At 44.5% G+C, this 27,598-nt stretch overlaps 1 protein-coding gene across 1 annotated transcript; it reads left to right on the top strand.

Annotated features, from left to right (window-relative positions):
* The first annotated feature begins 7,428 nt into the window (after positions 1-7,428).
* LOC142666566 (protein spire homolog 1-like) lies at positions 7,429-19,875 on the top strand. The gene is made up of 18 exons (XM_075846667.1): positions 7,429-7,844; positions 9,121-9,152; positions 10,149-10,331; positions 10,678-10,803; positions 10,887-10,949; positions 11,106-11,270; positions 12,623-12,679; positions 13,406-13,570; positions 13,899-13,976; positions 14,495-14,621; positions 14,848-14,981; positions 15,163-15,244; positions 15,728-15,870; positions 16,472-16,594; positions 16,669-16,736; positions 17,079-17,106; positions 17,584-17,726; positions 18,895-19,875. Exons 1-18 carry the CDS (start codon positions 7,619-7,621, stop codon positions 19,103-19,105), a joined length of 2,154 nt encoding a protein of 717 aa, XP_075702782.1. The 5' UTR covers positions 7,429-7,618; the 3' UTR covers positions 19,106-19,875.
* The last annotated feature ends 7,723 nt before the right edge of the window (positions 19,876-27,598 follow it).

Raw genomic sequence — 27,598 nt, forward strand, 5'->3', positions numbered from 1 at the left:
CTATGCTCCGCAGCGGAATTGTACGCATCGTGTAAACGAACACTGCTAAATTAAAGTGAAAGTCAATGGAGAAACGGCTCCGCTGCGGATTAACGCTGCGGAGTGTCCGCAGCGGAATTTAAGTGAAATTCCGCCATGTGTGAACCCGCCCTAATAGTAGTTATATTCTTGTATATAGGAGCAGTATTATAGTAGTTATATTCTTGTATATAGGAGCAGTATTATAGTAGTTATATTCTTGTATATAGGGGCAGTATTATAGTAGTTATATTCTTGTATATAGGGCAGTATTATAGTAGTTATATTCTTGTATATAGGGGTAGTAATATAGTAGTTATATTCTTGTATATATGAGCCGTATTATAGTAGTTATATTCTTGTATATAGGTGGCAGTATTATAGTAGATATATTCTTGTATATAGGGGCAGTATTATAGTAGTTATATTCTTCTATATAGGAGCAGTATTACATTAGTTATATTCCTGTATATAGGGCAGTATTATAGTAGTTATATTCTTGTATATAGGGGGCAGTATTATAGTAGTTATATTCTTGTATATAGGGGGCAGTATTATAGTAGTTATATTCTTGTATATAGGGAGCAGTATTATAGTAGTTATATTCTTGTATATAGGAGCAGTATTATAGTAGTTATATTGTATATAGGGGCAGTATTATAGTAGTTATATTCTTGTATATAGGGGGCAGTGTTATAGTAGTTATATTCTTGTATATAGAATCAGTATTATAGTAGTTATATTCTTGTATATAGGGAGCAGTATTATAGTAGTTATATTCTTGTATATAGGGGCAGTATTATAGTAGTTCTATTCTTGTATATAGGGGCAGTCTTATAGTAGTTCTATTCTTGTATATAGCGGGCAGTGTTATAGTAGTTATATTCTTGTATATAGGGGGCAGTATTATAGTAGTTATATTCTTGTATATAGGGGCAGTATTATAGTAGTTATATTCTTGTATATAGGGGCAGTATTATAGTAGTTATAGTCTTGTATATAGGGAGCAGTATTATAGTAGTTATATTCTTGTATATAGGGGCAGTATTATAGTAGTTATATTCTTGTATATAGGAGGCAGTATTATAGTAGTTATATTCTTGTATATAGGAGCAGTATTATAGTAGTTATATTCTTGTATATAGGGGCAGTATTATAGTAGCTATATTCTTGTATATAGGAGCAGTATTATAGTAGTTATATTCTTGTATATAGGGACAGTATTATAGTAGTTATATTCTTGTATATAGGGGCAGTATTATGGTAGTTATATTCTTGTATATAGGGGGCAGTATTATAGTAGTTATATTCTTGTATATAGGGGGCAGTATTATAGTAGTTATATTCTTGTATATAGGGGCAGTATTATAGTAGTTATATTCTTGTATATAGGGGGCAGTATTATAGTAGTTATATTCTTGTATATAGGAGCAGTATTATAGTAGTTATATTCTTGTATATAGGGGGCAGTATTATAGTAGTTATATTCTTGTACATAGGAGGCAGTATTATATTAGTTATATTCTTGTATATAGGGGGCAGTATTATAGTAGTTATATTCTTGTATATAGGGAGCAGTATTATAGTAGTTATATTCTTGTATATAGGGAGCAGTATTATAGTAGTTATATTCTTGTATATAGTGGCAGTATTATAGTAGTTATATTCTTGTATGTAGGGGGCAGTATTATAGTAGATATATTCTTGTATATAGGGGACAGTATTATAGTAGTTAGATTCTTGTATATAGGGGGCAGTATTATAGTAGTTATATTCTTGTATATAGGGGGCAGTATTATAGTAGTTATATTCTTGTATATAGGGGGCAGTATTATAGTAGTTATATTCCTGTGTATAGGAGCAGTATTATAGTAGTTATATTCTTGTATATAGGAGCAGTATTATAGTAGTTATATTCTTGTATATAGGAGGCAGTATTATGGTAGTTATATTCTTGTATATAGGGGGCAGTATTATAGTAAGTATATTCTTGTACATAGGGGGCAGCCTTAAATTAGTTAGCGATGTAGTAAGCAGATTTAGTTTAGTTTGGCTGCAAGAAAATATGACGTGTTGGCCTGATCCTGAGGCATGAGTGCTGTAATGACATCCACATTGTTCTGACTTTCCCCAAACTATATCCCAGCAGATTTTATAGCCCTGAAATCCAAGAGTAAATACTTTTGCACAAGCTGTGACTTGAATGCTTTTTAAACCTGGATAATGTTCCTCTATAATCTATACCGGGGCGTAGCTATAGTGGGTGCAGTGATATCAGTCGCACCCAAGCACTAGAGCCTGAGGGCCGCAAAAGCCCCTCAGCCGCATAAGAAGACACCAGTATTATAAATGATATATGGTAAGTGGGGGCCCTGTTATAGTTTTTGTATTGGGGCTCAGCAGCTTCAAGTTCTGAACCTATAACAGGTGACTGCGCCCTGACAGGGTTAATGGAGCTGGGTATAGAAGAGATGTGACTCGGCGGCCGGTCAGGGATTGTACCGCGCTGCGCTGACCTGCAGTGTGTAATGTAACGTTGCATCATGGAGACTTTCATCAGTCTGACCCAGGCAAAATGAGCGCACAAAACGGCTGAACGCAACGTGATAAATCTGGAAAAGACGCCACAGTACAATGATACATGATACATAGGTCCGAGGTTAACACGTGCGCAATATACGTCTCCTTATGTTCAAACGCAAAAAACTTCTGAAAATACGGAGCTGCAGCAGGAATTGACATTTACGAAAAATACGCACCGCAGGTCAATTTTTACACCAGTGTGTGGATGAGATTTGTTAAGTCTCACCCACTTTGCTGCTACTGCATTCTGGGTATTTTCCGTCCACAAATCCGGCCAGAAAATACGCAGTAATTCTGCTACGTGTGGACGAGCCCTTACAGTGTAGGCGCCTTTTTGTTATGCCACTTAATGACACCCACAGCACCTATAATTTGCAATATTTGCGCTAGTTAGATATATATATTTCCAGGTCTCAACACTAAAGATGGTGAAATCGATTTATCCGATTGTGAGCGAAACTATTTCACAGGTTTGAGTTTCGCTTTTGGTGAATTGAAAAGAATAGTTGGCAGACCGGTCCATAGCTTTGGACAAATTGTTGAATTTGGAAGTCGCCAGTCATAGTTTGTCATCTGGCCCCTCCCCTGATCAAATAGAGGTCGTATCGGCAGAGGGAGGGTTTAGAGGAATAGATCCACCCTAAAACATAAGGGCACCATGGCCGTGCTGCAATAGGCAGCAAAATACTGGCTACCTGCAGCCACCACTAGGGGGAGCTCATTGTTACTTTACAATAGAGTTCAATGGGAGCTGAATAAATGTGTCTGCAGTGAGCTCCCCCTAGTGGTGGCTGCAGGTTGTTTGAATTGTATTATGTAACTATATGTCTGCAGAAGATTTGGAGCTCTGTATCACAAAACTGAAGCCATGATCCTATAAAGATTGATGCCCTCTAGTGGAGCACCGCAGTATTAAATCTAGTGTTTTGCCTCTGGGATAAACATCGTTGTAACCTTTGGACAGCTCACCAGGGAAAAATGTTTTACATATAAACTGAGTTTTATAATTACTGGTTATTTTTTTGACATGAAACTTCCTGTAACTCATATAACATGTTTGTCTAAAAGAGAAACCGCGACACAACAGATTCCTCTCAATATGTCAGTCCGCCTGCGCCCGGTGCCGTCCTCTGATATCAAGGCCTTTATTAATATGTTTAGGTGTTACTGAGTTATCTCAGTCTCGTTCGTGGCTAAAAAATACTGGGTGACTACCACTAGTGGCAGCCATTACGGTGTCTATACGGCTTATCACCCAGCTTTCTACAGACCCTGAATGACTTATAAGTCTATATTACATATTACATCAAAATATTATTGATTGCAACCACCCCTGGTCACTCTTTCCTATATCTTCTTTGCGTGTCAGTCTTCACTGCAGTTCTGGCATTCTACTCATGAACCAAGAAGATCAGGGTGAACAGCGCTACAAGTCCTGCCTGGGTATGGAAACAAATCTGCGAAAAACATGACATAGAAATAGTGTGTGGTCATCATCCGTAAGCAGCGCTGCATCTGCGGCCGCCGTCTATGGGACCTCCTGGCGTAGGCCTAGAACTAACGCTTTTATGCTCATTACTCTGCTGCTTGGGCTCCCAGGAGGGTCTGAGCATCTGTCTGAATCGCGGGCTGACACGTCTGCCGGAGATTAGTATGGCTGGAAATACAGAGGGGACCCAGCAACAAGCCGACGTGATAGACTGAAGATCACCAGCCCCATTATCTGCGTCCAGCTGAGCCGTCTGCACATCCCCGAGACCCCAGTCCTTTCTATCGCTGCAGCTTTACCCAATGAATAATGACAAGGACTCAGTGTAAGCAGCGGCACGGGCCTCGCCATCATGACCGCCAGTCGCTTTACGCCAAATCAATCGCAAAGTTAATGGGTTCCTGTCACTATCTGATCGGTATGACCGAGATCAATGGTACTGCACCAGAGTGGCACTTTACCAGCAAACCGTGCCCCTTCTTTAAACAATTAGTAAATCCTTTGAGACCTGATGAGACCTGCATCCTGTTCTATACTCTAGTCACATCCAAAGCTGCGCTCACAATCCTACTGGAAACCCTTGGCAATACAATTGTATCCAATCTGGACAATCCACCGTGAGCTACACAGATCTCACTCCTGTCCTGACAGTTTGTTACAATGTTACAGTGCAGGTAAAATATATCAGTCTGTTTATCTGACAGAGGATTGTCTACAATTGTAGCAAACCCTCAGCTGTGAGGAGTAGATCTGTACAGGTTTTCATCCTCTGGATGTAAACAATAAGGGTATGTTCACACGTGCTATTTTCAAACGTGACGAAAAACGACTGAAAAATTGGAAGCAGAACGCCTCCAAACATCTGCCCATTGATTTCAATGGGAAATACGGCGTTCTGTTCCGACGGGGCGTTTTTTTTACTCCTCGTTTTTAGAAAACGGCACGGAAAAAAAACGCCAGCGAAAAAGAAGTGCGTGTGAACATACCCTTAATTAAAAAACGTCTGAAAATCAGGAGCTGTTTTCCCTTGAAGACAGCTCTGTATTTTCAGACGTTGTTTGTTATGCATGTGAACATACCCTAATGCTCTTATTCACTGTCAGCAAGCAGAGATCTTGAAAATGATGCGGAAATTAAACGCAAAGTCTATTAGAAAGCTGCGGATCTCACAATAATTAAAGGGTTATTCTCATCTCGGACATTTATGGCATAACCACAGGATATGCCATAAATGTCCGATAGACGCGTCTCCAGAACGGGCCTCATGTCCTATCTCCTGCTGCTCGCACTACTCTTCGGTCACTGACTAACAACGTGGTTGGAATCCCCAGACACAGCTGAACGCGTTTTGCTCTGCTGTTTCCGGGACCTCCAGAGATGGGAATGGAAGTTCCAAGAAGCGTGCGGCACGGCGAGCTCAGCTGTTTTTGTAGCTCTCGGGAGCCAGAAACAGCGTAGCAAAGCGCTCTCAGCTCTTCTCGTACTCTCAACCACTATGTCAGGCAGCGCCCGGAGCCCGGCGACAGCAGTAGAAGGTAGAACGGCGGTCAGGGGACGCCGTTCTAGAGATAGTTGCGGGTCCGAGCCGTGGAAGCCGCATATATCCCGTGGATAGGCTATAAATGTCTGAGGCGGGAAGCTTTAGTTATCTAGGACTAGACAACGCCATTATGATTGCAGCCGTACAATGTGGCGGTAATATAGCCGACAAATAAGGGTCAGTGCACACGATGCGTATTACGTGCAGTTCTGCCGCGAGTATTTGTATGCGCCAAAACCGCAGTGTAATCCAGTACCAGCATAGAGAATGAGGTTCCAGGGAATCTCACGTCCACGCTGCAGTATTTTTCGGGACGTAAATTGACCCGCGGTACGTATTTTCTAAACCGCAGCATGTCAATTTATCCTGCGATTCCGCATGCGAATTCTATCCCTCTAGTTCTACGGAAATACGCAGCAAAACGCGCAGCATGAAAACGCTGCTATTTACGCAGCAAAACGTAAAAACGCCCCTTCGGGTAAGTTTTTTTTTTGCTGCGAATTTCTTACGGTTTCCTGCGGTTTTGCTGCGTATTTTTCGCAGCACAATACTCGACGTGTGCATGTAGCCTCAGGGTATGTTCACACGGCAGCGTCCGTTACGGCTGAAATTACGGAGCTGTTTTCAGGAGAAAACAGCTCCTGAATTTCAGACGTAATTGCTCGTACTCGCGTTTTTCGCGGCGTCAATTACGGATTAATTGGAGCTGTTTTTCCATGGAGTCAATGAAAAACGGCGGCAATTACGTCTCAAGAAGTGACAGGCACTTTTTTGACGCGGGCGTCTTTTTACGCGCCGTCTTTTGACAGCAGCGCGTAAAAAAAAAGCCTGTGTGCACAGAACATCGTAACCCCATTGATTTCAATGGGCAGATGTTCGCCGGCGGTTTGGAGTCGTATTTTCGGACGTAATTCGAGGCGTAAAACGCCCGAATTACGTCCGTAAATAGGGCGTGTGAGCATACCCTAAGGGTGTGTTCACAGAGGGCAGATATGCTGCATAAAAGCGTATCCGCCCTGGTTGCCGCAGGGAATTCTGGCTGAAAAACCGCGCCAAATTGTGTTGCAGTTTTTCATCCGGAATGTCCGCTGCGAAAAACTGCATGTAAAAAAAAAATCAAATTCATACTACCCGTAGCCGCGGTGACGCGTTCCTCTGCCGTCCTGCAGCTCGGACTCCTGGGATAGCGTTTCATCCCATGTGACCGCTGCAGCCTGTGATTGGCCTGTGATTGGCTGCAGCGGTCACATTGTATGAAACGTCATCCCTGGACGCAGAAGCACAGATTTCTGGGTAAATATACAAACCTTTTTTCTGAGTTGCGATTTTTGCAGCGGAATCAAAGCTTTTCCGTTGTAAAAATTTGCAACATCTGCTAATTGTGGCGGGTTTTACCTCCACATTGAATTCAACGGAGAAAACCCGCAACAAAAAAGCAGCGATTACGCAAATATAATTGCGGAATAAAACTCCGCACCGCAGGTCAATTTCTGAGTGTTTTTTTCCGCTCATCGTTCACGCAGCGCGCGGAGGCGATTTGTTGTCTTGTCATCCCCTCCTCCGCTTCTCTATTATGCTGCCGATTTTCCGCCACGAAATCCATTGTGTGAAATCTGCAGTGTTTATGCCACGTGTGAACGCGGCCTTACTGTATATTTACACGAGTCGTATTTTTTTTTGATTTTTTGTACTTTTTACTAAATCCTAAATCCACGTCGGTATTTGCCAAAACTGCAGCAAGAAAAAAAACAAAAATGAGAAATGCCCCCTCACTGTTTAACCCCATCTCTGCTGGCCCTGCCACATGCGTGCAATATCATTGATTGCCGATGAAGGGTTAACGCTGCGTGGTGATTGTGGAGATTGGAGGGGCCTGTGCTCTATAAGAAGATGGAAGGATCGGGAACGAGTCTGGTGAAATCCTTCTGGTCATAAGTCGTCTTGTGCTGATTGTGGATCATACGTTGCGTTGTTATAGAGGGGGGATCATGAATGAGAGGGGTCCCGCTGAGCTTCACGGTAAAGTGAGGCTGAAGGACGTCTTAAAGGGGTCTGGACAGCCGGTCAGCGAGGAGCAGGCCTGGGCCCTGTGCTACCAGTGCGGCCGTGAACTGAAGCAGATGATCCTGCGAGACGGATATTTCCCGGTGCTGCGGGGGACCGAGCACATATATATTCACCACGACGGAGCCGTGTCTTTTGTGGACACCACTGGTAAGTGTCGCCGAAAATGTGTGGTTGTCGCTCCCCTTCCCCCACGTGTTCTCCTAAGCTGGGACTGAATCCCCAGCAGTCCCAAGTCAAACGTTGTGGTATTGAATTTCCGCATTCGTTGCTCCCACCTGGACACCAAGGACACGTGACTATACATAAGGGGATGTTGTCATGTACTACTTCCACATCATTGTATCCCCTGACCCCACTTATAGGTCCTACAGGCTAAACTTCCCCTGTAGCGAGAATAAGAATGATTTCCTAATGCTCTTTAGTTTCGGGACTACAACGCCCAGCAGGCTCTGTCTGCTGAGAGTTGTAGCGGTGCGGCAGCCAGCGAGCCAAAAGTTAATGATCGCTGCAATACATGATCTGTCTACAGGTTGTTCCACCCTATGTCCAGTAGAGGGCGCATAGTGAACTAAATATCCTTGTTGTCCATAGCAACCACCGTTCATGTTTCGGTGAATGTTTAATGGTTGCTACGGACAACAAGGTCATTCATGATCTCTTTGAAATAACGTGCGCCGTTTTTAAGCTGCAGTAGTTTAGGAAAACGGTGGATAAAATGGACACGGCCTAATTTGCTATGACCGTGAGCCGGTCTTTGGCGTAGAAGGTCACGTGATGTGGTGTAAGGAAGATAAATGTTAGTTGCACCAAATTATTTCATGGTGTGTACGCCGTTGTGACTGTTTTGGTAACGTCTTCGCCAACTTGTGAAGTTTCGTACCTGCCACGCTGCTGATGAACGTGCCCTGCTGCGCTCTTGGTGGCGTCAAACTGTCATGTCTGATGGATGATTGACACCTCCCTGGATTAGGGCTCATTCAGACTGGCGTAAAACTCGTCCGCGTGCTGTGCATGGAAATCACCGCAGCACACGGACCCGTTGATGTCCATGGGGCTGTTCACACATGCAGGAGTTTTCACGTGGCGAGAGTCCGTTAAGTGAAACTCACCGCATGTCCTATATTGGTGCGTGAAAACCACGGACGCACATCCATGTGCGGTGAGTAATTTGTGCTACATTTCCATTCCAAAAAATATATTAAATGTGCTTTGTGAGTGTGAAACGCGTGCCACTCACGCAATTCACACGGACCAGATATACGCGTGTCTTTTAAGTGTGAATGTAGCCTTAGACCTTATTTTCAAGGGAAAAGCGCCACCTAGTGGTCACAATAATTACAAAGGTGCCAATAGATGTTTGTTATACCGTTCCCGGAGTTTATAAACCTTTTGCCCATTAAATTCTACATATTCTGTTTTTTAGGTGCCAAAGACTCGAAACTATCTGAGAAAAGGGTGAGGGTGTGTTTAACTGTTTGACTGAATATACCAAGGTTCAGTGTCTGGATTAGATACACAGCTCAGCAGGCAGTATCACACATGATAGGATTAGATACACAGCTCAGCAGACAGTATCACACATGATAGGATTAGATACACAGCTCAGCAGACAGTATCACACATGATAGGATTAGATACAGGGCTCAGCAGACAGTATCACACATGATCGGACTAGATACAGCTCAGCAGAAAGTATCACACATGATAGGATTAGATACACAGCTCAGCAGACAGTATCACACATGATAGGATTAGATACACAGCTCAGCAGACAGTATCACACATGATAGGATTAGATACACAACTCAGCAGATATTATCACACATGATAGGATTAGATACACGGCTCAGCAGACAGTATCACACATGATCGGACTAGATACACCTCTCAGCAGACAGTATCACACGACTGGATTAGATACACCGCTCAGCAGACAGTATCACACATGATGGGATTAGATACAGAGGCTCAGCAGACCGTATCACACATATAGGATTAGATACACAGCTCAGCAGACAGTATCACACATGATGGGATTAGATACAGAGGCTCAGCAGACAGTATCACACATGATAGGATTAGATACACAGCTCAGCAGACAGTATCACACATGACAGGATTAGATACACAGCTCAGCAGACAGTATCACACATGATAGGATTAGATACACAGCTCAGCAGACAGTATCACACATGACTGGATTAGATACACAACTCAGCAGACAGTATCACACATGATGGGATTAGATACACAGCTCAGCAGACAGTATCACACATGATAGGATTAGATACACAGCTCAGCAGACCGTATCACACATGATAGGATTAGATACACAGCTCAGCAGACAGTATCACACATGATAGGATTAGATACACAGCTCAGCAGACAGTATCACACGTGACCGGATTAGATACGCTGCCTCTTTCCTAATCCATCTCCTGTACTGTGCAGGTCATAGAGCGTCTCGGGAAGGCTGTGTATGCGGCTCTGGACTGGGGTCTCAGTAGTGAAATTGAGCGGGTCCTGGGTGACTCTCTGGACCGCCTGCTCTTCTATATGCTGGGCCTGCACACTCCTAACAGCAAGTCCCCTGCAGCCAAGCGGCTCGCCTTCACGCTAAATGACATCATCAAGGTACCGCATCATCCACCCGGGGAGGACGATGGGGGTGATGAATTTATAGACTCTGTAATGCTTGTACGCTCCATCCCATCCCCTGGAAGACGGGGAAATCCAAAGAAAATAATCTCATGATGTCCCCAATGGGATGGGAACGTGTATGACCCCTGACCTCCAGACCGTCGTGTCGTGTTTTTAGGCCTTATTCAGACGTTGAAATCCACCATGTGGCAAACTTTTCACGTTCGTCTGAATAAGGCCTTAGGCGCAGCTCAGACTTGTTACTAAAGATCTGCCCCCCCCCTCTAAACTGAAGACCCCCCCCCCCCCCACCGCCTAACCCCGTCTTGTCTTCCTGTAGGAATGCGTTGAGCGACTGTTTGTTCCCTCGGAGGCGTCCGCTCACTACATCGCCGTCTGCCGCATCCAATACACCGAATATAAAGACATCGACCGACTCCTGCAGACCATACAGTTCTCCAAGCAGGTAGAATCCTCCGCCGCCGTCTACTCCCATCATCCTCCTCCTCGGCGCCGCGTCCGCTTCATCTCCTTCTCTTCTTGTTGCAGAGTTTGAGGAGATTGGATTCTACTGAAGAACTAGAAAAGGAAGTTCTCGAAATGTATAATTGGGTACGCAATGATTGGACTCGGGATTTCTTCTTCTTCGTTTTTTTTCTTAGTGTTTATAGAATACCGCCGTCAATTGCTTTTTCCGACCAATGGCCGACTCCAATGTCTGGTTTGATGGGTAATATATTTGGTTTGCTATTTTTACCCATTTTGTAGAGCGCCCTGTGGAGCAATGTGATGAATGAGCTTTGTCTCGGGGTCAGTCTCCGCAGCGTTGATCGGTGGTCCTACGCCGCGATGTCCGTAGAGTACGAGCTTACCCCATATGAGCAATTAATGAACGACATCCGGTCTAAGAGACTCCACCTGCGGCCGGTAGAGGTGAGCACAAGCCACGCCATACACTCCGTTCAAGTTTCCCAATGTTGCCTTAAAGGGGTTCTCCACCTATTTCCCGAAAATGTTCTTACTACGGCAGTAAGAGATGAAAAGGCTGCTTTGGTAATGGCCTTGGTGCTTGGCTGGCCCGGAGATGAAGACCTAAGGTATCTGAGGCAGACTGGTTGGCATGGATGTGCCAGCCCATATAGAAGTCATAACTGGCAGCAGAGAAGCGGGAGGGGCAGCTCGGTAGTATTCATGCCGTTTCTCTTGAAGAATCTTTCAGACTATGACTTCTCACCCGGGTCACATCCCTTCCTCATCCACATATGTAATGCCAGGGCCTAAGGTGGCCAAAGATTTAGGATCCAATTGCAATTGGTACCTTTGCACCCTCTAGCTGGGTCGTCTTAAAGTGACCCATGACAACATTTTTAACATGGAGTAGTAATAGCCGGTGCCCTCCAGTTTTTAGGGCGCCCTCTCTGTTGTCCCAACATGGCTGTAGCACTTCTTAGACGGAGTCTGAGCCACTCCCACTGTTCTCGGATTGGCCAGAGTGGCTCACTTGAGCAGTTCTGGCCAATCTGAGGGCAGAGGCGTGTCTTAGACTCAGTCTGTGGCCGCTTTGAAACACAGAGGGGACCCCATAGCAGCAGAACCACAGCAGAGGGACACGACTGGAGGGCACCAAGTAATATTACTCCATGTACCCCCTCGCATTTATAATATTGTCCTGGGTCCGGAGAGTCACTTTAAGGTAAACCATCCCAACCCTGGTTCCTGCCAACATATTTCCACCACAAGGCACAAATCCGAACATATTAAAGTGTTTGTTCATGTAAATCGTAATCCTTGTAAGTCCTGCGATCTACTGATGTTTGAAATAATGTGGAATTGAAGCAAAGTACATTGCTTGCTGTTAGTGAATGGAAACCCAGTCCTGCTCACACAACTGATGTGCTTGTTACAAAGTATCCAGTTTAGGTCCAAAATAGCAGCTGCAGAATAACTCTCGCTTGTCTTGAACTCTTACCTACACTGATACATAGTAACAAAATCCAGCTGTAGGACTAGATCTGGATGACTGGACAGCCCCCTATAAACTGAGCTAGAAAATCACTATATTGTATGTTAAGTACATTTTGCCAACCGTCCCAGTTTTTGCAGGACATTCCCAGGAACCGGATTACAGAAGGGGTGGGATTTTGCATAAAAGGGGGCGTTCCTAGACAGAAATGGGTGTGGCTTGTCATGATTTGGGGTTCAAATATTAGTATCTGTTACATGTTCCCCGCCATCCGTGCAGCAAAACTTCACACCTTTTTGATGTTTTTGTTTTTTTTCTTTAGATAAAATCCAGTCCTAAAGACGACGTGCAAGAGGATTCTGTTATTACGGATAACCTGGTAACGTCTTGAATCATTATAGTTTGTATAATATCGCGATACTTGTGTATAGTCTGAAATTCAATGACACCCCCAGCTCTGGTCTTTCAGAACTAGGATGGTTGGTTTAGGGGCCCATGACTACTATTGTTCCAGGGGCCCAGACTTCATCATGAACAGACACGGATTCACTTAAATAAATCCGATATTTTATCTTTCTATCAGACAGAGCTCCAAATACTCTGCATAGACCGTGAAATTTATAAAATGGTCACTGCCTGTCACCACCACTAGAGGGAGCTCATTGCTTAATAAATATTAAGCTCAGTAATGAGCTCCCTCTAGTGGTGGTGGCAGGCAGTGACCATTTTATGATTTAAGTCTTTGGTGGGGGGGGGGGGACTCTAATCCTATTCTGGACCTATATGGATAGAAAATAAAACAGTGGTGTCGTATGGACGTTTAAATTTAAATATAAGTTCTATTGAGGTGTCTATATTGGAGGCGTTTCTGGGAAAGTTGTGGGCAATCACTGCCCCACTGGTTGTCTTAAACGACAAATCTGCCTAGAAATAAAGTTTTGCATAACTAGGCAAACTTGCTGTTCAGGAGTCTGGGAAAGCTGGGTGATCGCGGTAACTCAAGGACTTGTTTTACCCTTTTAATGCCCTCTAAACCTGACCAGACGACTAAAACTCTTTTTGTGGAAGGGATTGAGAAGTTTAATCTGTTCTTAACCAATCGCAGGACACCTCGTGGAGCAATGTGATGACTGAGCTTCGTCTTGGGGTCAGTCTCCGCAGCGTTGATCGGTGGTCCTACGCCGCGCTGCCTGTAGAGTACGAGCTTACTCCATATGAGCTCCTGATGAACGACATCCGGTCTCAGAGACACCACCTGCGCCCGGTGAAGGTATTGTACCGTTACATCATGTTATGCTCTAGTCACACCCAAAGCTGCATTCAGAATTCCCATCTCTGCCACTTAGAATGTATCCGTATTAATGCATTGCATTATGAGCTTTGTAGTGTGTTTATACCTAGCATGATGTAGAAAGCATCTCCCACAATGCACCAGGATGAAGCATTGTCCGCACGGACACTGAACCAGCTGGGGGCAGTATAGAGACCAGTAAAATGGCAGAATTGTGAATGCAGCTCTGGATGTGACCTATAAATTCAAGAAAAAGCTTATGGTTTCCTATGGACGGTGTCCTAAATATCTGCCGCCTTTCTTCCAGGAATGTGATCAGAGCAAGTCCAGCAGAAGTGAAGATGATGTCATTTTGGACCTGATTCGCACACATACGCTGAAACCGGTAAATGTCGACGCTGGTCTTACGGTGGAACTGGGTTTATTTTTCTTAACTGCTCACACTAAAAGTGATGCTATCCTTAGAGGGGTTGTCCAGGGGGTAGAAAAACACGACTGCTTTCTTCCACAAACGGCTCCACACCTGTTCACAGGTTGTGTGTGGTATTGCAGCTCACGTCCATTGAAGGGAATGGGGCTGAGTTGCAATACCATACACCACCTGTGAACAGTTGTGGAGCTGTTTGTGGAAGAAAGCCGTCGTGTTTTTCTACCCCCTGGACAACCGCTTAAAATTTTCTTTAGTGTGTTCTGCCCTCCGCAGAGGTTACGCGATGTGTGGTCAGCCGCCCCCCTACGTGAAACACTAGTATTCCCTATCCCCGGTGTATCGAGGCGTCTGGTTAGTAGAAGCCGCGGAGTGATGGAAGTTTACACAATAGTGTGATCTGCAGGTCGAAAAACGTCTTCATAGAAAGTAAACCAAGACGAGCGCGAAACATTTTATTTTTTTCTTTTCTCCAGGCATCTGAGAGGAAGCTGAAAGAACGAACCCCGGTAGAGCCGAGCCTGCACGCCCTGCTGATGTCCGAAATCAAATCTTCCAAGACTCTTAGATCAACCCTGGATGTAAAAAGAAGTTTAATGCAAGGTGATGTGTGAGACTAGAATGTTTGTTTTGTCCATAAACAGCGCCACTCCTCCTTGTGTTGGTGTCTGGTATTGCAACTCATTTCTGTTCAAGTGAATTCAATACCCGACACAACCAGGTGTATCGCTGGAAGAAAAATAAATAAATCTTCTAATGTACTACAATAGGAGATCACTGGTTACGGATAATCTGTGAAATTGTTGAATGTTTTTTTTTTTTTTTCCAGCTTCCACAGATGAAGAATTGAAAATTTCAAACAATTTGAATTCTCTGCCACATGAATATTCCTTATACAGTTGCCGGATGGGGAACAGGTGGAGTCGGCTGCCCGTCATGAATCCGCTGGACAATGGAGTTGATGTAAACTTAAATTATTAAAATCTATAATTTTTTTAGTTTTCCAATGTTAATGGGACATGAAGGCTCATGGGAACTTGGTTTAGATCATTAATATATTTTGTCTCAGATCAAATTAATCTTGACCATAAGATGCCGGTGTGTGTGTTGTACGATCACCAGTGTATGGCTGTCGTCTTTACAGGGCAGAATCAGTGGGCACCCAGAATTCAGCTATGAATCCTCCTCCGAACACAAGTTTTCTCACCTGACATCGAGCAGCACCGGTAATTGAGAAGAATCTATTAATAAGAATCACTTGAATGCTGGTAGACTACAAATGGAATGAGCGCTCAGCGACAGGCAGCTGCTGCTAAAGCAAATGAGGTTTTTGGGCTGAATCGCTTCATATTACTCAACCATAGGGTTAACCACTGTATACATTGGTAGTCTGGACTTGGAGTAATGACTCTTGTGTGGAAAGCCCCCTAGCTATAGACTACTGTACGTAAATGCGAAATTTTGCTGGGTCTAAGGTGTCTGTAATTTCCCAAAATTTCAATGGAGATCGTCGCACACGTATGCGGTCGCTTCTCCATTCATTCTCCGCCTGGATATGGCTGCCTTGCACTACAGGGGTCTGAGGGTGGGATCCCACATCGGATGTTTACAGCCTATTCTGTGTAAGGAGTGGAAAACCCCTTTTGGATGTAAATATATCCAGTCCATTGCCCTGTTTCTCTTACACCTAGTGATGTCCTATTCTCTAGATTTCTCCTTTATACCTGTCCTGACTTCCTCCCAATTGGACCTCCGAATGAACAGTATTTCAAATTCTGAGAAACAGATGTCCTACGGTCACAAGAGGTCCAGCTCCTATGAGGGCTCCTTCCAAGGCAGCAGCTGTAGACAGGTAGGTGCTTAAGGAACAAAGGCCAAAAAGTGTCTAGTCAATACGACTGTGCTCTGTATGGTTAGCGTGGTTTACTTTGGTTACCATTTGATCTTCTGTGATCGGCTGTAAATTTTCAGATCCTGAGCGGAAGTGTTCAATTTCCCTGCAGTGCCACCACAGGTGAAATAAAGCATTACACAGCTTCCATTGAAATGAATAGGTTGATCCTGTAACGCCCAAACCTGCTGGGTCCTCCAGAGACGCTCTTTGCTGACTACCCAGCTATAAATTCACCAGTATGGCAGATTCTAGTTCTTTCAGGTCACATTCCCTATTCATATCTGCAGCTTCTGAAACAGACGGCATATTATCTCCACCCTGTCAGTCATGTGACCTAAGCCTTGACCTTTTTTTTTTTTGTTTTTTTTTTTTACCATGATCCCTTTTAGAGTATTTTAATACACGTTGTTCCTATTCCTTGACTACCTGATTTCCTGAGTTGGACATCTTAATGGAAAATTTTTGCAAATTTTTTATTTTTTTGTGTAGCCAAATCTTAAAAAAATAAAAATAACTATTGTCCATCTCCTCAATAACTTCAGCTTTATCTGTATTCCAGAGTTGGCGCGCTCCAAAGATTCGCCTACCCCCGACCATCTCAGAGTTGATTCTTTTACGAAGGTCCATTATCAAAACGGAGATGCTGCTATTTGCATCAAGTAAAGACTTCCCGGGGTACAAGGTAACAACTTCTCTAAGACTTTTGGGGTTTATGGCCTGCGCTGTGAGGAGGTCGCTGATTTCCGCTCTCTTCAGGTTTGTTCCAGCTGCTTCCGGAAGACGCTCTTCTTTTCTTGGCCGTTCTCCTGTAAATTCTGTGAAAGGTACAAAAAATTTTACGCGGTACAGCTAAAAAATAATTTTTTTTTTCTTCCATAATATTCCGCCTTCCACAGGAGAAATACTAGATTTGTGGAGATCTCGCCACTAGGAGGGTCGTGGTGGGGGTTAATGGAGTGAACGACCATGCGGCTGCTTTATACTAATCTATTGGCGATATGGAAAACCTGATTCCGTAGAACCTATAGATTTGTATGCTTAGCCCCCGCCACGACCGTCCAGGTGAGGAAAATTTGTCAACTTACCCAATTTTGTGTAGATTTAACATACAAATTTAATTTTGTAGTAAACCTTCAGTAATTTTGTTTATTTATTTTCCCATATAGGACAATCTGCCCCGAATGTCACGTTGAGGTAATTTAGAAAGTTGGAATATTCTATAATCAGGTGATGAATCCACCAAAGACGTCACCGCCCTCGCTCTTGTAAATGATGGGGGCTCCATTGAGGGATGGCCTTGTCTAGGCAGTGACGGGTGCTACGCTGCAGCTCCCGTTTCCTCAGTTGATCCTACAAAACTCCTGGGATATTCTTGTGTAGCCTTTTCCTGTCTTGTAGTAATCTAGAACTTGATCTTGAATTTTTATTTTTTTTCTGTCCATGGGCTGTGTATAGTATTCATTTAAATAGGGATGAGCTGCAATACCAGACACAACCATAGACAGACGTGGCGCTGTCTCTCAGTTTTTGTTTTTCTTCTAATCCTGAACGATTTTAAGAGCATACGAATAGGAACAATCTGTTCTGTATTCCTGACCCCTCTATTAGGGGTTTCTTACTTTTGATAGGCAGCGTATAGATCCATTACTTTTGTGTTCTTCTTATTTCCAGATGTTGATGCCCTTTAAGCAATGTATGTATCTGCCGGTCAGCTTCTTCAAAGCTCTGGTCCTGACTCGGGACAATGATCCTTTCTGCCAAGCACAGAAAAACCATATGTTCTGTAGGGAGGTCGTGCACTGGGACTATTCCAGGTGAGTCCTGATTATGAAGACTTTCACCTGTATTCAAAGGTGTTGTCCAGGATTAGAAAGACATGGCTGCTTTGCTCCAGAAGCTGCTCCACACCTATGCGTGGGTTGCGTGTGGTATTACAGCTCAGACCCTTTAACTTCAATAAAGCTGAGCTGCAATACCAGACACCACCAATGTACAGGAGTGGCGCTGTTTTTGGAAGAGACACATTTTTCTGATCCAACCCCTTTAAAGCCCTCGTGTAAACTGCTGTACACATATAGAAATTAGAGTTGACCCCCCCCCCCCCCACCCTTAAAATTTATATTTGATTAATATTCCGGTTATAACGTGATTTAATGACTGATTTCTATACTGTCTCAACTGGCCCATAACCAATAAATGGGGTGGGAGCTTCGTTCTCTCTCCATAATCTTAGGCTTCGTTCACATCTGCGCCAGGACTTCGTTCGTGGGTTCCGTCTGAGCTTTCCGTCAGGGGAACCCATGAACGGAACCCTGACAAACTAACAAATCGTAGGTTTCCGATTGCATCACTATTGATTTCAATGGTGACTGATCCGGTGCCAATGGTTTCCCCTTGTCCCCGTTGTGTAAGGGTTCCGTTGTTTTGACAATGTAGCGCAGTCGACTGCAGTACAGATTCAGTCAAAACGACGGAACCCTTAAACAACGAGGACAAACGGAAACCATTGGCGCCGGATCCGTCACCATTGAAATCAATGGTGATAGTATTGGAAACCTATGGTTCGTCAGGATTCCGTTCATGGGTTCCCCTTACGGAGAGCTCCGATGGAATCCATGAACTGAGCCCCAACGCAGATGTGAAGGAAGCCTTCGTCACAAATTATTTGTTTGTATACAAAACTTCTACAAATCCGAATCTTAATCCTATTGGAAAGGAATTGTGGTCAATGTCTGTCTGCAGCCCTAAAGGCTCCTGTTTTAGGTATTGGCTAAAAGTAAGTATTACGTACAACAGGTCTCCAGCTTTATAGATGGATATGTTTATATTTAATGTTTTGTTTTGTTTTTGAGGTTCTCCCCCACCTTTTGCCTAATTCTACTCTCGAATACAAAAACTTTTTTTTTTTTTTTTTTTTTTAAAGTCCAAAATTACCCTTCTAAGATCTATATGGTTCATGTAACGATCTTGTTTCCTTATTAGCGTTCCTCTGGTCTTTGAGCCCAAAGACAAAGCAGAAGACCTTTCCTTTCACAAGAGAATTATGTACAACTGGACTTCCATGGACATCTGCATAAAATGTGAGGAATATATCTTGGACGTCCTTGATATGAGCCACCATAGTGAGTTCACCGGCAGCGCCTTGAAGTCACGCAGCCTTTCGGAATCCTCTGCCATATTGCTGAGACATTAAAAAAGACAAGTCAAGGATCAGGTCTTCACCCCGAAAGCAAGGCTTCTCCTCCGCAGTAACCTCCTTTTTTTATGGAAACCCTTCTGACCTTCATAATCCCAAAAACGAAGATGGACAAAGGTGACCGGACCTAAAGGGCTTTTTAAATTTTAAGCATCTATAACTTTATTATTTTTGTCCTTTCTGATGACGAGGCCCATCCGAATAAAACTTTTTTTTTTTTTTTTTTTTTTTTTTACTTCGAGATTGTCAGTTAACCCAAAAAATCACTCCTTGTTTTTGTTTTGTTTGACCTTCCCGGCGCCCCCTGGTGGGGCAAAGGGTCCAAAATCTAAATGCTCTCCTATTTATTGCGTTGTGGTCCGTACCAATTATTGACCGCTACAAGGGCTGCGAACACGGGGGACCTGGTGACCGTGCTTCTGTTTTTTGTGATGGTGGTAATTTCACAATATTTAGGAAATGATGAATATTTATATCATGTAAACCTATATAGGAATCTACAAGAATTTCACACTTTATTTATTTATCTGTGGCACTTATTTAATTTTAGCTCTAATATTATGTGAATCACTGGACACAACACCTGGCATGGGGAGTGGTGGGGGAGGGGGACAAGTGGAGACTTTTTGGATCTAACTTTTTTTTTTTTTTCACTGTTTGTTGGTCTGTATTCTTGAAGTATTTCTACTGCCTTTTATTTTGGCCTCCTGGTAAATGCTTGAGGAAGAAAAAAAATGTGTATTCTGTTAATTGCAATCTGGAAAATAAAGAGCGAGAATATGATGGTGGTTATCTCTGGTTTTTGTGGCGGGGGGGCTGAAATATGGTTTAAAAAAAAATAATTTGTTTTTTTTTTTTTAAATTCCCCACCCCATAATTTTTGGCAAAACTTGCAGAGAAAATAAAACCGATCTATGTTCCGGGATTCAATTCCGCTCCTAGCAAATCAAAATACCTGAAGTTCCTTTTCGAAGACGCTGCTTGTCCTACTATATAACCAGTCCTCTCATAGTTCCTTATGTTTGCCTGGTCTTCATTTCCCCTCATGACAATCCCCATCACATGTTGCCCAAACATATTCATGGTACCCTGCCCCAACCAAAGATCGGTTTTCTGAAATACTCTGTGCTGCTGGTGAATTCTGCTCATTGTATTCTCCATCCTTGACCGTCGTTTTGTCTGTATTCCCCTCCTCAAACTATCACGAGTGGACAGGTCACGGCTCTGCTTCTCCTAAGATCAGGACTCTCATCTTTTATATTAGAAGTCCCGTGATGGATATTGAATGGCCTCCAAGTTAAAGAATGAGGACAACTGGGCTACTGCCTGTAAGCTTTGTATCTAAGAGTATAATAAAATAAAATAAAGCCACCTAGATGGCCTTACCAGTTGTCAAATAGGGGCTCGAAGAAGCAGTGTGACCAGTAGGGTGAAGATCCTCATGGGTTGACCGACCCCCCCCCCCCCCCCCCCCCCCAACCATCCTTCTCTATTGGCTATTTTTGTTTGGTCACCTGGAACCAAGTGAAGACCTCCTGAGCAGGTAAGGTCACAGCTGTCCAGAGACGTGATGTGTGGGGCTCTACGCAGGTGGGTCCTCTTGTGTTAATTGGGTTTTACACTGGGCAGTTATCGGGCAAACTATCGGTTCATAGAACGCTCGTTGCCGATAATTGACCTGTGTAAACGGGAGCGATCAGCAGACTAACGAGCAAACGCTCAACGCGATCATCTGCGGGTCGTATAGTTTAAAAAAAAATAGATTATTGTGGTCGGCATCGCATCTTGGTGTGTAAACCGGAGACGCTCTACCGGCATGATAACGTATGGGAACGAGAGCGGAGTAACGAGCGCTCCTCCACACCCATGGCTCCGTGTGACCGGAGCAAACGAGCGCCGATCAACTAACTGTCTCGTTGATCGGCGCTCGCTGCACCGGCTAAAATCGGCCGGTGTAAAAGGGGCTTTAGAAGTGGGGAAATGTAAACAATTACACCAGACTGGCCCAACCTGGATGGAGGTCCTTGATATAAACAGTCCTTTATGTACAGCTATGGGCTGTCCGTTATGCAGGAGAAATCTTTCCTTCCCTTTTCCGGTCTCTGCTCCTCCCGAGATATGCAAAATTGTCCATGCACAGTACAGCTATGCCAGTGAGGGAGACCACCACCGACTGCTAGAATACGGCCCCCTGCGCGTGCTTCCGAAACAACCGCGGTCATATAAATGGAACTGATCCAGTCCTTGACACTTCTGCAACAAAATCTCCCGCAGGCGCTCTGCTCTGGTGGCTTTTGTGCCTTCACTTGGCGTTTTCCGCATCTCCACTTAAATCAACCATCTACTTAATGGGTCGATGTCGTCCTATTGGCTCTCCTTAGGCCTCATGCACACAACCGTATTGGCTTTGCGGTTCGCTAAACCATGGGTCCGTCGGACCGCCCCAAAAAAACCTACTTGTGCATCCATGTGTCGTACGGACTGATGGATTCGCGGCAGTTCACCACTATTGGTGAATCTGCAAATCCGGATCATAAAATAACTTATCTGGACTTTTTGCGGCTCCCGCACCGATCCGAGTAAGCCACGATCGTGTGCATGGGACCATAGAAATGAATGGGTCTGCAAAAACGTGGTCGTGTGTATGTGGCCTTAGGGAAGTTTTAGGCTAAGTTCACTGGGCATATATTAAAGGGGTTGTCCACGAATGGGCAACTGATCACCTATCCACAGGATAGGTCATCCGTATATGATCGGTGGAGGTCTGACACCCGGACCCCGCACCGATCAGCTGCTCTGGGTAGGTCAGCATTTACAGTAGCCGCAAAGTGGATGAGATAAAAAAAAAATCTCCTGCCCACGCTGCGAAAAAAAACCTGCAGCGTAAACGTTAATAAAATGATCTGCGGGGCGGTTTTTCTAATGGAATGTATTGCGGTTCGAGGTCGGATACGCTGCACAGTTTTTACGCAACGTATCCGACCCGTGGGAACCCGGCCTTAAAGCTGAAAAATAAGAGACTGATTATCAGAGAAAACGTCCTTCGTATCCAGGTGTTTCACAAGCTGATTTTCAAAGCGTTTTTCAATTTCGCAAGCGTATTTTGATGCGTATTTTCAGACCTTTAATAAAAAAAAAAGTGGGAAAGGCTGAAATCAATGGAAAGCTGTTTTCAGGCGGTTTATGCACTGAAATACGCCTGCAAATATTCCGTGTGAACATGGTCTTAGACGCTGCGGAAATCTGCGTGTGTTACATGCGTTGCCAAGGTTGAAATCTGCAGCAATTCCATGATTCCCGCAGGGCCCCCGTTCCCACACAGCGCCGAGCGCGCCATCCTCAGGACACAAATCCAGTTCAGTGCGATGTCGGAGTCTTGCTCCAGCGTTCACTGTGCCGCAAGCGGCTCGGCGCAGGCAGGCGCGATGTAGTGACATCATCACCGCGCCGAATCACTCACAGCACAGACCGGAGGAGAAGGATTCTACACCCGGCGGGGGAGCGGGGATAGGTAAGTCATTGTTATTATTTTTCAATTAGGTACGTACGTATGGGGGACATTATACTGGGTATGGGAGGGGGCATTATACTATATGGGGTCGTTATACTGTATAGGACAGCTAAGGGTGGTATTATACTGTAGTGGACAGCTATGGGGGGCATTATGCTGTAAGGGGCAGCTATGGGGGGCATTATGCTGTAAGGGGCAGCTATGGGGGGCATTACACTGTATGGGGGGCATTATACTGTATGGGACAGCTATGGGGGCATTACACTGTATGGGGCAGATATGGGGGGGCATTACACTGTATGGGGGGCATTATGCTGTAAGGGGCAGCTATGGGGGCATTACACTGTATGTGGGCATTATACTGTATGGGACAGCTATGGGGGGCATTACACTGTATGGGGGCATTATACTGTATGGGGCAGATATGGGGGGGCATTACACTGTATGGGGGGCATTATGCTGTAAGGGGCAGCTATGGGGGCATTACACTGTATGGGGGCATTACACTGTATGTGGGCATTATACTGTATGGGACAGCTATGGGGGAGCATTACGCTGTATGGGGGGCATTATACTGTATGGGGCAGTTATGGGACTTTATACTGTGGAGGCCTACATGGGGTCTGTCAGGTAAGGCGGCTGGGCATAGAAGTGTACAGGGGTCTGGTGGTGTTGGGGAGGGGGAGGGGGGCCCAAGCTGAATTCTTGGACCCGGGCCCATGAGCCTTTAGCTACGCCCCTGACCTCATCCACATTTATTGTACTGTAAATTTTCACGTATTTTCAGTGCGAAATCCGCATTTATAATCTGCGCTGATAGTGTTCATTAGGGCGCCACAGTCTTTCGTTCTTATGTTTGGTCTTGACTCCCACCAATAACATCTTCTACTATGTTTCAGTGAAGCCCCGCGGCTCCTGCAGATGAAAAAAGCCGCCAGCAAACGCACTGAGCTGCAACCCTCGCTGTGTGAATACGGTCTTATCTACAAGACGGATCCTCCAGCAGCATCAGAAGGTCCAGGACTTTACTTTTCTTCATTCTTTGAGCAGCCCAGCAGTTCTGGGGTTAACCTGCACAGGAAAGGAACCTAATTTCCTCAGCTGTGAACTACTCCAGACAGATGCAGCAGAGCAGGGTCAGCGCTAGGCCTGGAGGTTGCTGCATGGCATGAGGGGTAAGTGTTGGTTTCTATTGCCACATTAGGATGCAATGTGAGATGCCGGCTGGATGCATTGACCAAGGAGCCGGGTGACCGTCCGGGCGACTCTTCTATACAGAGGTAGGACTAGGACTTGTTTTTGTCTCCTACTTATAGGGGTTGTTTTTATTATCTTGTAAAAAGTCCTATGGAAGCTGGTTGGGGTAACAGATGTGGGGTATAGGGGTGCACAGGCAGCCGTCACCCCTGGGACCTGGCACCTGAAGTGGCACATGATCGCTGAAGGGTTCTGGTACAGATTTTGCATTGGGGCCCAGGAGCTACAAGTTACCCCTCTGGGGGGGCCCAATGCGGACTCCGCTCTATGTTCACACGGAGTATTTTGGGGGAGGAATATCTGCCTCAAAATTCCGTTTGGAACTTTGAGGCAGATATTCCTCTCTCCGCACGCTGATTTTCGCGGCAATTATCGCGCCGTTTTTCGCCCGCGGCCATTGAGCGCCGCGGGCATAAAACAGCGAGATATACGCTTTCTCCTGCCTCCCATTGAAGTCAATGGGAGGTCAGAGGCGGAAGCGCCCGAAGATAGGGCATGTCGCTTCTTTTTCCCGCGAGGCAGTTTTACTGCTCGCGGGAAAAAGACGCCGACGCCTCCCATTGAAATCAATGGGAGGCATTCTCGGGCCGTTTCTGCCGAGTTTTGCGACGCGGTTTCCGCGTCAAAAAACTCGGCAAAATACCCCGTGTGAACATAGCCTTATTATTATTAGTCCGAGCTAATGAATCAAATGTCCGGTCTGGGGCGAGACGACATCTGCTGCGCTGAGAGTAAGGGTATGTGCACACACACTAATTACGTCCGTAATTGACGGACGTATTTCGGCTGCAAGTCCCGAACCGAACACAGTGCAAGGAGCCGGGCTCCTAGCAGCATACTTATGTACGACGCTAGGAGTCCCTGCCTCGCTGCAGGACAACTGTCCCGTACTGTAATCATGTTTACAGTACGGGACAGTTGTCCTGCAGAGAGGCAGGGACTCCTAGCATCGTACATAACTATGATGCTAGGAGCCCGGCTCCCTGCACTGTGTTCGGTCCGGGACTTGCGGCCGAAATACGTCCGTCAATTACGGACGTAATTAGTGTGTGTGCACATACCCTAATAAACTAACGTAACCCCACAAAGGAAAAAAACGTAAATCCACAGTAAAGAAAAATGTATTCACCATATTTACAGAAAAGAAATGCCCTCATATCGGAGTAGCTCTGACATTCAGGAATGTGGGAAAGCTGGGTGTAGAAATTGTAAGGGAGGCCATTTTTGTCTTCACCCAGCTTTCTCCTGTACAGAGGTCAATGGTCTCCATGTCATCTCCTCCAGGCACGGCGCCTACGAGGACGCTCATCATTGTATAACCGCTGATTGTAAACAATTGAAAAATGTCAGTAATTATTTATTTTTTTTAGCAAATATTAATAAACCGCCATCAAGACGTAATAAAGTTCCCGGTCAGCGGGCAATGACGGACGGCGGCGCCATAGGTGCATGTAGTGACAACCTCAAATACCCTGATGAAGGTTGAACGACTGTAGAATTCATGAAAATGCAGCGTCCGTCATGTCGAGGCCTCTGCTGCCGAGGTGACCGCGCATTCCTCGCCATTGTTGTCCCTGTCGTCCAGCGTCACATTTCCAAATCCTGGACAGATCCCTGAGATATTTAAGATTTGCTTGCAGCGACTGGAGACCATGGGGGATGAAGTACGAGGCGCCCTGAAGTTTGCTGGAAAAAAATATAAGTCTGTATTTAATATACCAGAGATCAGATAAGAGACACAGAATGATGACCCCCCTAATGTAATCATAGGAGCACCCACAGCACTACTGGCGATCATACAGACCAATGCAGCTCTATGGCGCTGGCATACACCGTATTATATGGACACTAATGTGGCTGATACTATTATATAGAACATGATGGTCACTGATATGGCTGGTCCTATTATATGGTCACTGATATGGCTGGTCCTATTATATGGTCACTGATATGACTGGTACTATAATATGGTCACTGATATGGCTGGTACTATTATATGGTCACTGATATGGCTGGTCCTATTATATGGTCACTGATATGGCTGGTACTATTACATGGTCACTGATATGGCTGGTACTATTATATGGTCACTGATATGGCTGGTCCTATTATATGGTCACTGATATGGCTGGTCCTATTATATGGTCACTGATATGGCTGGTACTACTATATGGTCACTGATATGGCTGGTCCTATTACATGGTCACTGATATGGCAGGTACTATTATATGGTCACTGATATGACTGGTACTATTATATGGTCACTGATATGGCTGGTCCTATTATATGGTCACTGATATGGCTGGTACTATTACATGGTCACTGATATGGCTGGTACTATTATATGGTCACTGATATGGCTGGTCCTATTATATGGTCACTGATATGGCTGGTACTATTATATAGTCACTGATATGACTGGTACTATTATATGGTCACTGATATGGCTGGTACGATTATATGGTCACTGATATGGCAGGTACTATTATATGGTCACTGATGTGGCAGGTACTATTATATGGTCACTGATATGGCTGGTGCCATTATATGGTCACTGATATGGCTAGTACTACTAGATGGTCATGGATATGGCTGGTCCTATTATATGGTTGCTGATATTGCTGGTACGATTATATGGTCATTGATATGGCAGGTACTATTATATGGTGGATAATATGGCTGGTCCTATTATATGGTTACTGATATGGCAGGTACTATTATATGGTCACTGATATGGCTGGTACTATTATATGGTCACTGATATGGCTGGTGCTATTATATGGTCACTGATATGGCTGGTGCTATTATATGGTCACTGATATGGCTGGTCCTATTATATGGTCACTGATATGGCTGGCACTATTATATGGTCACTGATATGGCTGGTACTATTATATGGTCACTGATATGGCTGGTGCTATTACATGGTCACTGATATGGCTGGTCCTATTATATGGTCACTGATATGGCTGGTCCTATTATATGGTCACTGATATGGCTGGTACTATTATATGGTCACTGATATGGCTGGTGCTATTACATGGTCACTGATATGGCTGGTACTATTATATGGTCACTGATATGGCTGGTCCTATTATATGGTCACTGATATGGCTGGTCCTATTATATGGTCACTGATATGGCTGGTACTACTATATGGTCACTGATATGGCTGGTCCTATTACATGGTCACTGATATGGCAGGTACTATTATATGGTCACTGATATGACTGGTACTATTATATGGTCACTGATATGGCTGGTCCTATTATATGGTCACTGATATGGCTGGTACTATTACATGGTCACTGATATGGCTGGTACTATTATATGGTCACTGATATGGCTGGTCCTATTATATGGTCACTGATATGGCTGGTCCTATTATATGGTCACTGATATGGCTGGTACTACTATATGGTCACTGATATGGCTGGTCCTATTACATGGTCACTGATATGGCAAGTACTATTATATGGTCACTGATATGACTGGTACTATTATATGGTCACTGATATGGCTGGTCCTATTATATGGTCACTGATATGGCAGGTCCTATTATATGGTTGCTGATATTGCTGGTACGATTATATGGTCATTGATATGGCAGGTACTATTATATGGTGGATAATATGGCTGGTCCTATTATATGGTTACTGATATGGCAGGTACTATTATATGGTCACTGATATGGCTGGTACTATTATATGGTCACTGATATG

Source organism: Rhinoderma darwinii, chromosome 13 (genome assembly GCF_050947455.1).
Source record: "Rhinoderma darwinii isolate aRhiDar2 chromosome 13, aRhiDar2.hap1, whole genome shotgun sequence".
NCBI classification, from domain to species: domain Eukaryota; kingdom Metazoa; phylum Chordata; class Amphibia; order Anura; family Rhinodermatidae; genus Rhinoderma; species Rhinoderma darwinii.

Bases quoted from the DNA above. Each gene is read 5' to 3' on its own strand.
- LOC142666566 (XM_075846667.1), top strand. From the start codon at position 7,619: ATGAATGAGAGGGGTCCCGCTGAGCTTCACGGTAAAGTGAGGCTGAAG. The intron at 14,982-15,162 runs GTAAACTTAAAT...TCGTCTTTACAG, and splicing joins CGCTGGACAATGGAGTTGAT to GGCAGAATCAGTGGGCACCC. The intron at 15,245-15,727 runs GTAATTGAGAAG...CCTATTCTCTAG, and splicing joins CCTGACATCGAGCAGCACCG to ATTTCTCCTTTATACCTGTC.